The sequence below is a fragment of the Hakea prostrata genome, chromosome 5 (assembly GCF_041222555.1).
Source record: "Hakea prostrata isolate BN-2017 chromosome 5, UWA_Hpros_2, whole genome shotgun sequence".
Classification (NCBI taxonomy): Eukaryota; Viridiplantae; Streptophyta; class Magnoliopsida; order Proteales; family Proteaceae; genus Hakea; species Hakea prostrata.
The window spans coordinates 7,410,489-7,421,500 of NC_142604.1; the positions used below are offsets into that span (position 1 = coordinate 7,410,489).

Below are 11,012 nucleotides of genomic sequence, written 5' to 3' on the forward strand. Positions count from 1 at the left end.
GTTAACATTTAGAGTGGCTCGACCCAACCCAGCTCAATGATAGCCTATTTACTATTTGAATGACACCCATATCGGTTTCATTGGATGGAACACAATACTAGAAGATTGACCATCAAAAACCTTGAGAAATAGCTCACAAACCAACGACCCCAACTACGAGATTAGAGTTTGAATCCCCTAGGGCTAGGGCTGGGGGCAATAGCCTTGCCTATTATCTAATACCCCATCTCAATGTATAACGTTGCTTTTTTTTTTTAAAAGAAAAAAAAAAACGAATTTTGTCCACGAAAAAGCCAGAGCTGGACCCAAAAAAGAAAAAAAAAAAACGAAAATGTCCACGAAAAAGTCTGAGATGGACATCAGACGTATCATCTCCTCTCCAATTTTGCCGAAATTCATATTTCACGAAGGACGTGTACCGAAATATCCGAAATTTCGGCCATTGAACGACGACACAGACCTACGGTCAGGTCAAGTGGGTGAAGAATTTATCTAAAACGAATGTGATCCGTTCCACAGTGCGAACATCGCAGCTGAAACTCGAATTCGTAAAACCCTGGAATCAATGGCGAAGCTTTTGATCTTTTTGACCTTAGTTTCGTTGCTTCCATTTCTTGGCAGTTCTTTCTCATCTGAAAACCCTACGGATCGACGCATTCTCGTACTGTTGGATGATTTCGCGATCAAATCCTCGCATTCGATTTTCTTCAAGTCTTTGCAAACTCGAGGATTTGAACTTGATTTCAAGCTAGCAGACGATCCAAAGCTTTCCTTGCAGAGATACGGACAATACCTATATGATGGATTGGTTCTCTTCTCTCCGACGATCGAGCGTGAGTTTCACTCCTTACTTGGCTTTGTAGAAAAAATCCAGTCTATTCGATGCGGATATGGAGTATTTCAGTGGGTTCATTTTTTATTTTTTTTTTTCCGCTAAATCTCTTCAGGTTTTGGGGGATCTGTGGACTTGGCCGCTGTACTGGATTTCGTAGATTCGGGCCATGACTTGATTGTTGCTGCCGATGCTTCTGCATCTGATTTAATTCGGGACATTGCCACAGAATCTGGAGTTGAGTTTGACGAGGTTAGTGGGACAGTTATCCTCTCTTCCGAGCGAAACCTTCGTCAAAAAATGATCTTAGCTTGATGCTAATCTTTCTTCGTCATGGTCATGTCCAACATTATATTATCTATCTATTGTCGCAGGATCCTGCAGCTGTGGTTATTGATCACTCCAGCTATGCAGTCTCAAAAACCGAAGGAGGTCATACTTTGATTGCTAGTGATGATTTCATTCAATCTGATGTCATTCTGGGCAGCAAAACTATAGAGGCAAGTTAAAATTCGTTCTTGGACGAATACATTCAGATTTGATTTGAAAGCATTGTTTTCTGTTCCAAAGAATTATACTGAAATCCTTTGCACGCATTGCAGCACAGAAGCTACGTTAAGCATATGTTTGAGCAACTTTAGTTCCATTTGGAAATTCTCTTTGAACTGGAAAGTAATTGCGAAATTTGCACATTATTGTAATTTGTTAACGCACAGATATTAGTACTCTATAAATTCATGTTTTGCCCCTGCTTTGGAGGAACCTGATCTCAAGTCGTTGCCAGATTAAAAGCCTGACGCTGCTGCGAATAACAAAAAAAAGGACTTCTGCATGGCAGAGAAAGCTGCTTAAATGAGCCTAAATTTGTTAGAACTACCTGGAATTAAATACTGCTACCGAGGAGTGAAATCTTCGTTTGAACCTAGGATCATTTTGTTTCTTATCTTTTTTATTTACAACCATAATAATCAACCATCTTTATCTGCTTACCTGATTGATTCTTGATAACATGTTGCAGGCCCCTGTCCTTTTTCAGGGAGTTGGTCACACATTAAATCCTGCCAATAGCCTGGTAAATACTAACCGACTTCTGTGATTGATTTCTCTCTTAGTTTATGCATTCAGTGTGAGCCTGGTGTACCTACTAATGCATATGCATTTACTGTTGGTGGCTGCTGCTTGCTTGATATGTGTCCTTGACATGATAATCTATTTTCTTATTTTGTAGGTTCTAAAAGTTCTATCAGCTTCACCATCAGCATATTCTGCTAATCCAAAGAGCAAGTTGTCAACTCCTCCATCACTCACAGGATCTGCAATCTCTTTGGTTTCAGTTGTTCAGGTAATTTAGTTAATGCTGCAAACCAATATATATGATAGTACGCATCCCAATCACTAAAATTGAACAGTGGATAATGTCAAAGTTGAGGAAGAGAACCAAACCCAAGTCATTTGTGATGTAAACCTGACCCAAGGGCCATTCCAAGAGAGGTTCCGCAAGGGCCGAAATATGGCCTAGGCTTGCTGCCCAGCACCTTATTGTCCAGCCCGCTGCATGAAGTCTTTCTCAGCAACAGGGGCATTTTGGTCATTTTTGGTACCCTTGTCCAACCCAATTTGATTTAGTTCGAATCAGAATCTTGTTAGGAGTCAAAGTCTATCTTTATTCTGTTATTTGGGTCCTTTGTTAAGTTATGAAAGAGTCTTAGTCTAGTTGAGAGTCCTATTAAGAGAAGGATTCCTTTTAGTTGTAGGCCATACTCTACAAGGGGACTAGTCCTACTCTTGTTGTGTAATTTGAATCATTCCAGGTTGAGACAAGTGATAGTCCCTCGTGGAGGAAGAGTAGTCCCAAGTGAGAAGTCCTTTTATGTTTGCAGTTCATTTTAGTTAAGAGTCCTTGTTTGTTTTGCTTTCCAATTTGAGTCCAAGTAAGAGTCCTTCAATGTAAGGCTATAAATATAGGCCCATACTTGTAAACAAGGCTGTTCTGATGATTAATAAAATATTATTTGGAGGAGATATTGGTTGGGGTGTTGGCTGCCAAGGGAGGAAGCCTGCGGCAGCCTAGTTGTGGCTTCTTGTTCATGTGACTTGTCTTCTTCAGGGTCTACACAAGTAAGCAAAGCATCCCCAGTCTTCCCCCTTCTTTCCCCATCAACCTCTCCATCACAGCTCTTTTCTTTCTCCTTTCTCAAGCCTGCGGCATCCCATCTCTTCTTCCCTAAATCTTAGTTCTATGATCTGTCTATCCCCTCCACCAAATCCCACCCCGTTTTGGACTCTTCACCCCCTCCCCTGCCCTAAGAATCAGCCGTATTCATCCCTGAAAACCCTTGAGAACTATAACTATAGTTTCCCCTAAACCCAAATTCCCATATTACCCTATTTATTTTTATTTATCTGAAATTTTCTGGACTTTTTGGGTTCTTTAGATACCCAAAATTCAAGGTCAGATCTGAGCTAATCTAACCAATAGGGCTATCCCAAACTTTAGGAACCTCATCCCCACGACACTAGGGACCTTCCAATTTTAGCCCTATTGGACCAACCAGACCCTAGGCTAATCCCTAATTCTTTATTGCCCTAAATTCACAAAAAATGTACCCCTAGGACTTCTGGAATTCAAGCTTGAAGCCCAAAGCAGCAAGGTTCGAGTTTGTGTTTCAATAAGCACTAGCCTCTAAACCCTAACTGAGTCTATTATTCCTTCCCCACAAGCCCTAACAACCCTAATGAGCTCCTATGCCATAATTTCAGGGTTTGAGGAACTCTAACTTTTACTGCTGAATTCAAGTTGGATAGAGATCTCACCACGTTGGTGCACTTTCTTTGGCTGGATTGAATCCAGATTTTTGCTGGGAAGCATGCAACTGCAGTAAAAATACTGAGATCTTGCCAAGATATTAACTCGTACCCATTTTGTCTCAGAATCCCCCCCCCCCCCCAAAAAAAAAAAAAAAAAAAAAAGAAAAGAAAAAAGGGAGATACTGACAACTCATTGGCTTAGTTGTAAGTATCTGGCTGTTGACAACAGTAACGTGGGGCCTTATTCAGTCTTGTGTGGGAGTTGGCATTTGGCTGATTTTCCAAGTACCTTTTTAATTAATATGGTTTCTTCAATTATTACTTGCTAGGAATTTATTTATTTGATATCTTTGTTTTCCTCTAGGCAAGAAACAATGCCCGTATATTGATCTCTGGGTCCTTAGCCCTCTTCAGCAATCGGTATGTAATATCATCTAGCTGTTGTTGGCTTGCTTTTAAAGTATGCTAATGTCCTCTGATTGAGCTTAAAATCTGTGTTTCAGACTGTTTAGATCAGGTGTTGAGAAGGGTGGAAGTTCAACCAAGTAAGCCTGACCTGATTGGTTTTGTTAATTTGTGTTTTGGCGTGTTCATTTTGGTCCACCAAAGCTGTTTATCTTCATGTGTGGAAATGGAAATTATAATTGTCCAGGGCAATATATAATTGTAAGCGGTGGTGATCAGTTAAAACAGTGCTTCAGAATCATAAACCATTATATGTTGCTACAGTTACTGTCTTATGATTAGATATTGACATGTCATGTTGTTATTTCCTTATATCCATTATATGTTGCCATAGTTGGTGTCGTATGACTAGATGCTCTTGAACTTATTCCATTATAGTTGCTATGGGTGGCCTCATTTTGGTTTCTGTTTCAATTTCAAGGGATGATTTCTATTTTGGAAACTGTTTGGTTTTGAGTTTTATATAATAATTGCAATGAATGGAAATCCAATGAAATAGAAATTCTGAAATAGATGAGGAGCTTTCAAAGTTCTATTTTATTTTATTTTACTCTTGCTCCTTAATTAGCACATGGTTAATTTGTTGGGGAAAGTAGTATTTCACGCTAATCGTAGAACAGCACCATCACACCACTGCTGCACCTACTACCATTATCGTCCCGTCGTGATACAACCAAGACAATTTCGATTTTGTTGACTGTTTCGTGAAATCAGTCTGAATAGAGAGCATACCAAATCTGGTTCTATGAAGCTGGCTTCAAGAGTTACAAGTAGCATTTTTGAGAACTTGACACTTAAATTCCTGGGCCTGATAAAATACAAGTACATTTACAAAGATACCTTTTAGTAAAATGTCAAGAAGTATCCCGCCTAATATCTCTAATTACCATATTACTGTTTTAGATTCCATAGATATCCTTAAAAAGATTTACAGTATCTCTGAGAAAAAATAGACCAAGTTTAAATGAGTTAAAAGAGCCCAAGAGTGAGCCCATATAACAAAGTCCATTCTTTGCCTGGTTATTCATCACATTGTCAGTGGCCACTTGTGGCTCTTTGTTGGAATTTTCATAATCCTATTTCTCTTTAAACTCTTTAATATAGACCCTACAAATGCCTGCTTGTGTTTAGTTTGGTATTATGGGAGTTCAAGTGACCACTGTTCCTCTAATAGTCTTCTCGAAAAAGTAATGCTAGATAAACATGAGAGATATTCACCAATCTTTTAACGAATGACAAAGTGGGAATCAAACTTCTATTTTTCAGAGTGAGAAATGGTGCTTTGAAAATTAATTTTAGCCTGACATTGATCTAGGATGTAATGAAAACTGACTCAAAACTTATACTCAAAATGCTCAGACATCACATGCAAAATACTAAGTTCATATTTAGATGATGCCTATGAAGGCAACAAGCGCTGTCTTTATCAAAGTCTTGTTGGTTAGAAGGATAATTACAGATACGTGACATCTTCCACTTTATTTTTATCTTTGTATAAATTATCTTTTGAGCTTCTTTTTCATTCAAATGGATATAGCTATTGATAGTGTTCATGATTTTAATGTCACTCGCTGTCACTTCGGAAAAAAAAAGAAAGAAAAAGGTCATAGTATATGGAGTACAATGATTGTGGATTGAAACAAAGACAACCAAAGCCTATCTATATTTGTGCATGAATTTTTTTACGGTCAGAGTGGCATGATGATCTTTGTTCCAGTTTAAAGGTTTTTGAGTGACGGGATTAAATGAGAACATTTCTTTTGAATACTTTTGGAGTTGTGATGCAGATTCAACACCTTGCTGGACTTTTTTTCTTAGGAAAGGTTGGTGGGCCATTGATCCTATTTTAATGTAATAGGCTATCTTCCTATGGGTTTTTAATGGAATAGGCCATCTTATGGGTGATCAGGTTGCCTCGAAGTTTAGACGATGCAACTCCATTTTTAGTTGTTCGGGGGGGGGCCGCCCCCCCCCCCCCCCCCCCCCCCCCCCCCCCCCCCCCCCCCCCCCCCCCCCCCCCCCCCTTTCCCCCCCCCCCCCCCCCCCCCCCCAAGATTTTGATGTTTTGTCATTAAATTGAACCGGTTCAACCACCTTTTTCATTCGATTGATTTTAGTAGCTTTCTTTTCAGGTGCTCAGTTGGGCTGGAATAGGATTGTTTTGAGTCCATTTCAGTTTCCTAGCTAGTGTAGATTATCTAATAGATTAAGTATTGGGTTAAGATTTCCTTTTAGTGTAAGAGTCTATTTTTGTCTTCTACTCTAGGTGTTTTTTTTTTTTTTTTTTTTGGGGGGGGGGGGGATATTGAACACGAATTTTGATTAATGAAAATATTTTTGCTGCTCTTCACTTCTACTCAATTGAAGCTTTTTGTCTTGTATTTGATTAAGGATGGTGGGATTGGTATTGATCTGAAAGACACCATAGAGTGAGTAGCCTGGGTAGTTTGTTGGTGGGATTGATTTTTGACTTTTTGATCTAACCCACATGTTGTGGTGTGAGGCCTGGGTGGTTCTTTTTGAAGCTCTCCGTTATTGTTCTACACTCAACAAGCAATTTGGTCTCAAGGTTTTCTCATAATCAAGTTCAACAAATAAGTTCAAAACCCCCAAACACTTGGAACTGTAGAAAGATGGAAGGGAAAGCTTTTTCAGAGATGACAAACTTGAGAAATACTTACACTTCTTAGCCTATCACTAACCTAATTTATTTGAGTTCCCTGTGTTCTCCTAGTTCTCTCGTATGATAATTTTTTTTCTATATTAGGATGCTTCCCTAAGATAATATATTGATTTAATATTTCTTTGAATTTAAGCAATTGATACTCCTTGTATGATTTATTTCTCCTTTATTGGTTTTCCCATATGTTTAACTTCCCACTGTTCTCCTGGTTTTTCTCTCTAAAACTGAGTCACCTCCACCTACCGCCAAACCTTATTACCCTAAACCCTAGTTTGACCCCCCTACCAAATCCCCCAAAAAAGAAAAAAGAAACCTATTTTTACCTAGCTGAACTTGTCAGTTAGTATCAAATTCTGGATTTTGTCTCCTCTGCCAATCTCAAACTACATTAGAATGTGGTGCATCAAAGAAGAGTATGAAGATGTTAGCAAAAATGGGTGAGCTAATGTCTAGATGTATGTTTTTGATCACCAACCAGAGCCTGTGGAAGAAGGAACAAAAGGCTCTTTAGCTTTTTCAGAGATTGATTGATCACTGCTGTAGTGAATGATTGACTAGATTATGTCAAGGATGGAAATATGGGCTTCTACTCTGTAGGAGTTCAATGTCATCTTTATCACTGCTTGTTGAGGCTTTGGAAGTAGTGCTATTATCTAATGCGACTGTTAACCAGATTCAGTGTGGTTGTCTCCTGTGTTGGATACTATTAATGTAATTGTTGAAGGTAAATTGGTGATAGGCCTGCTAAAATTGGAGATGTGCCAAGAACTCATGAAGGGCATTTTATTTGGGTTTTTATGGCCTCATTGATAGAACTGAATCTGTTGCTACTCAGTTGAAAGCAATTATTAGCAAACCTTGCTGTGGTCAAGGATTGGACGGATGCAGCTATTTAAGATGATTCAGGCTGGTGATTAGATTTCTTCAAGCTCATTTTGTTGGACCTTATTGTTTAGTTGTTTTTTTCTTCTGGATACCTAGTTTCTATGTTCTGAAGGGTAATCTATGCTGTCTTGGAGGTTTTCATATACTGATTATTAGATGGGCAGTGAGTAGTTAGTCGTTTTACATTTCTTTGTTTCTTACCCGATTGTTCATTTCCTCCTTGAGGTGTTAGAATGTCAAATCTTGAAGGATTTGAGACGTTGAAAGCTACCAATGGGCTTGAGATGACAGCACGGGAGTGCTTTGCAATAATTTCATACAGTTCTTTTGGTATTTATTTAAAAAAATTTCCTTGAGATATTTTAGGTCATTTGTTTAGTCATAACACTTCTTGACACAATTTTGGGATTCAGTTTGGTATTGTGAATACTTTAAATTGTAACTGCTGAACAGTGTGATAAGCTAAGGAGTATCTGTCCACAATTTGTGCTTCACCATCACTTTATACCCTTGTTTGCACTAGAAAACCAATGTATTACTGTGAAACAATCAATCTATTAATGGCAGGAAACTCATGTAATACCTACTTTGTGATAACAGATATGAGAAATCTGGTAATGAGCAATTTGTTACTGAACTCAGCAAATGGGTCTTCCATGAAAGGGGTCATCTCAAGGTGAGTCTTCGGTTATCTCTCTGTTCTTGCTTCCCAATCTGTCAAATGTGCTAGATTGGATGGTATCACTTATATCATAGTTGAGGAAGGAAAATCTTTTGGAATTATTTTAAATTGCCAACACTTATTTAATCAGTCCACCATGTATACATTTTTCAGTAGTCTAATTGTTTCCTCATCATCTTTGGTGCCATTATAGTAAGTAGTATTCCTATTTTGTAGGCAGTGAATGTTAGGCACAACAAAGTTGGAGAGACAGATGAACCAGCAATATACAGGATCAATGATGACCTGGTAATTTGCTAACACCCTTTTCCTGCCATGCCATGCACTTTCTGTTGAGAGTCAATGCCCTTTTAAAAAAAGATGAAAAAAAAAGGCTTTCCGTTGCCTCTTACCTCCATCTTTATTTCTGGTTGAAGGAATACTCTGTGGAGATCTATGAGTGGTCTGGAACCAGCTGGGTACCATATGTTGCTGATGATGTCCAAGTGCAGTTCTACATGATGAGCCCCTATGTGTTGAAAACCTTATCTACTGATAAGAAGGTAATAATTTGGATCTCCAACTTTGCAGTTCCATGTGATCTTGCATGCTTTCAATTAAATTCACTCTCTGTACGAGCTCCTATTTTCTTGCAGGGTCGCTATTTTACTTCGTTCAAGGTACCAGATGTTTATGGGGTCTTCCAGTTCAAGGTTGAATACCAGAGGCTTGGATATACAAGCTTGTCTCTTTCAAAGCAGGTATGGACTGGTTGTGTGTAGAACTTTTCCAATGTTTGTTTTATGGTTTTTTTGGATATTTAATCCTTATGCCAATAAACCCGCAACTGGAGCTCTAGATTGTTCAATTGGTAGCTAGGCATGAATTTGCTGCATTCTTATCCAGCTTGCATCTTTTTTTTTTTTTTTTTTTTTTTGGGGGGGGGGGGGCAGGGGCACAACAGTACAAGTCAGTTCACTTTGGGTCTTTGCTTGTTTATTCTCCCCCCCTCTTTTTATTGCTGAATAATGATTTTTTTAATGTAATTTTGTTGCTTTAATGTGCTGCTAGATATAGTGGCAACTTAGGGCAGATTCAATCTGTTTGCCTTTGCTGTAATGCTGTTGGTATAAACATGTGATATCTACACTAGATAAACAGATTCCATGGCCAAACCTTTGCATCAGTCACTTTCATGTACGATGTTATTCTCCCCTTATATTCTTGATCTGTTTTTGAACTTTTGTATTTCCTTGACAAATGAACACTTGGGGAAAGATTACCAGGTTGCTGTGTTTTCCTTTCATTTTTTGCCTAATGAATCTGAAAAGAGCTGTTACATTACCATTACTGTGGCTCTTATATTGAGAATTATAGCAAAAGTGCATAAAGAGGAAAAAGCTCTTATATCATTCGGTTCCGACTTGCTAAAGTGAAACATGGGGATTTGTTTCTTTACAGTAGCATAAGACTGTTAAATATGAGTCTTTATACCTGATGGGCTAATACAACTGTTGTCATCAACTTGTACATTCTTCATCTTCTTCTTCTTCCCTCTTTTTTTTTTGGGGGTTGGGGGGGGGGGCGTGTTTGTGATTTATAGTGGATGGTCTCTATTATCTGAGCAAATAGCCTTCATGGTGGACTTTGAGGGATTTACTTTCGACTGTGCAGTCCAAGTGAGACTTTAGCTTATCTGTCATGTATGATGTTTCAAAGCACCTGTATGTCTTGATACTACAAAATGATGTATTGTTTGTGTCCATTACCATCTGGCATTCTGACTTTCTAATCACTTCTCATCCCATTAGTCGCGGTCAGATGTATTTTCTTGCCTTCATTTATCGAACATTTGAATTTTTGCATTGCAGATTCCAGTGCGACCATTCAGACACAATGAGTATGAGAGATTTATTACCACAGCTTTTCCATATTATGGGTCTTCTTTCTCTATGGTGAGATCTCTTTTCATCCTTAATTGAGATCAGCTTTACAATTACTCTATGAATTTCCACTGACATTGGTGTTTCTTGGCTGCAGATGGCGGGCTTCTTCATCTTCACGATTGCCTACTTGTATAACAAGTAGCTTCCAAGACGATTACATTCAAGCGAACCTAGGATATAAAATGCAAAAATTCTAATGTTATAAAGAAGTTTTGACTAGGAAGAGTAATTAGACATTTGTTTTGCAAATTATCTTGACAGAGAGTTAGTGAGAGTAAATCAAATGCCTTGGCATCCATTTCATCTTCACTGTGCATGTTGTTTTCATGGTCATCTACAGAGGTTGGCGTATCCTGCTGGTTGCCTTGTTTTGAGTGGAAAATAGCACATCATGGATATCCAGAGTAGATTGTCTCGTGCAAATAAATGGCTTGATGAGACTTAATCCACTCCTAGAGGTTTGTGGTTAATGAAATCAAGTTAACAGGTTCGCTTGGGTTTTCGATAATGGAGCGAATGCAGCTTTTTTTCATTTGTATGGTAGAATGCAAATTTATTCATGGCGAGCTTGGAAAGAGGCCGGCAAAGTTCTAATAATCTCGAAGAGGAACATCACCAAACACTCGGGCTTGTGACTGAGAGGACCTTTCTAGCTAGGTAATCCATTACTATGTTGGACTGCCTAGGAGCATGCATCACTGCGAAATCCATAAACTTTCCTGTAGTTGCTCT

The 11,012-nt window shown here is 38.6% G+C and overlaps 1 protein-coding gene across 1 annotated transcript; it reads left to right on the forward strand.

The window, feature by feature from the left end:
* Positions 1-450: 450 nt before the first annotated feature.
* Positions 451-10,672, forward strand: DGL1 (dolichyl-diphosphooligosaccharide-protein glycosyltransferase 48kDa subunit family protein). Its single transcript, XM_089155445.1, has 13 exons — positions 451-833; positions 948-1,084; positions 1,207-1,332; positions 1,851-1,904; positions 2,061-2,174; positions 4,005-4,060; positions 4,144-4,185; positions 8,274-8,349; positions 8,572-8,643; positions 8,772-8,897; positions 8,991-9,095; positions 10,206-10,289; positions 10,375-10,672. Exons 1-13 carry the CDS (start codon positions 566-568, stop codon positions 10,420-10,422), a joined length of 1,308 nt encoding a protein of 435 aa, XP_089011571.1. The 5' UTR covers positions 451-565; the 3' UTR covers positions 10,423-10,672.
* Positions 10,673-11,012: the final 340 nt, after the last annotated feature.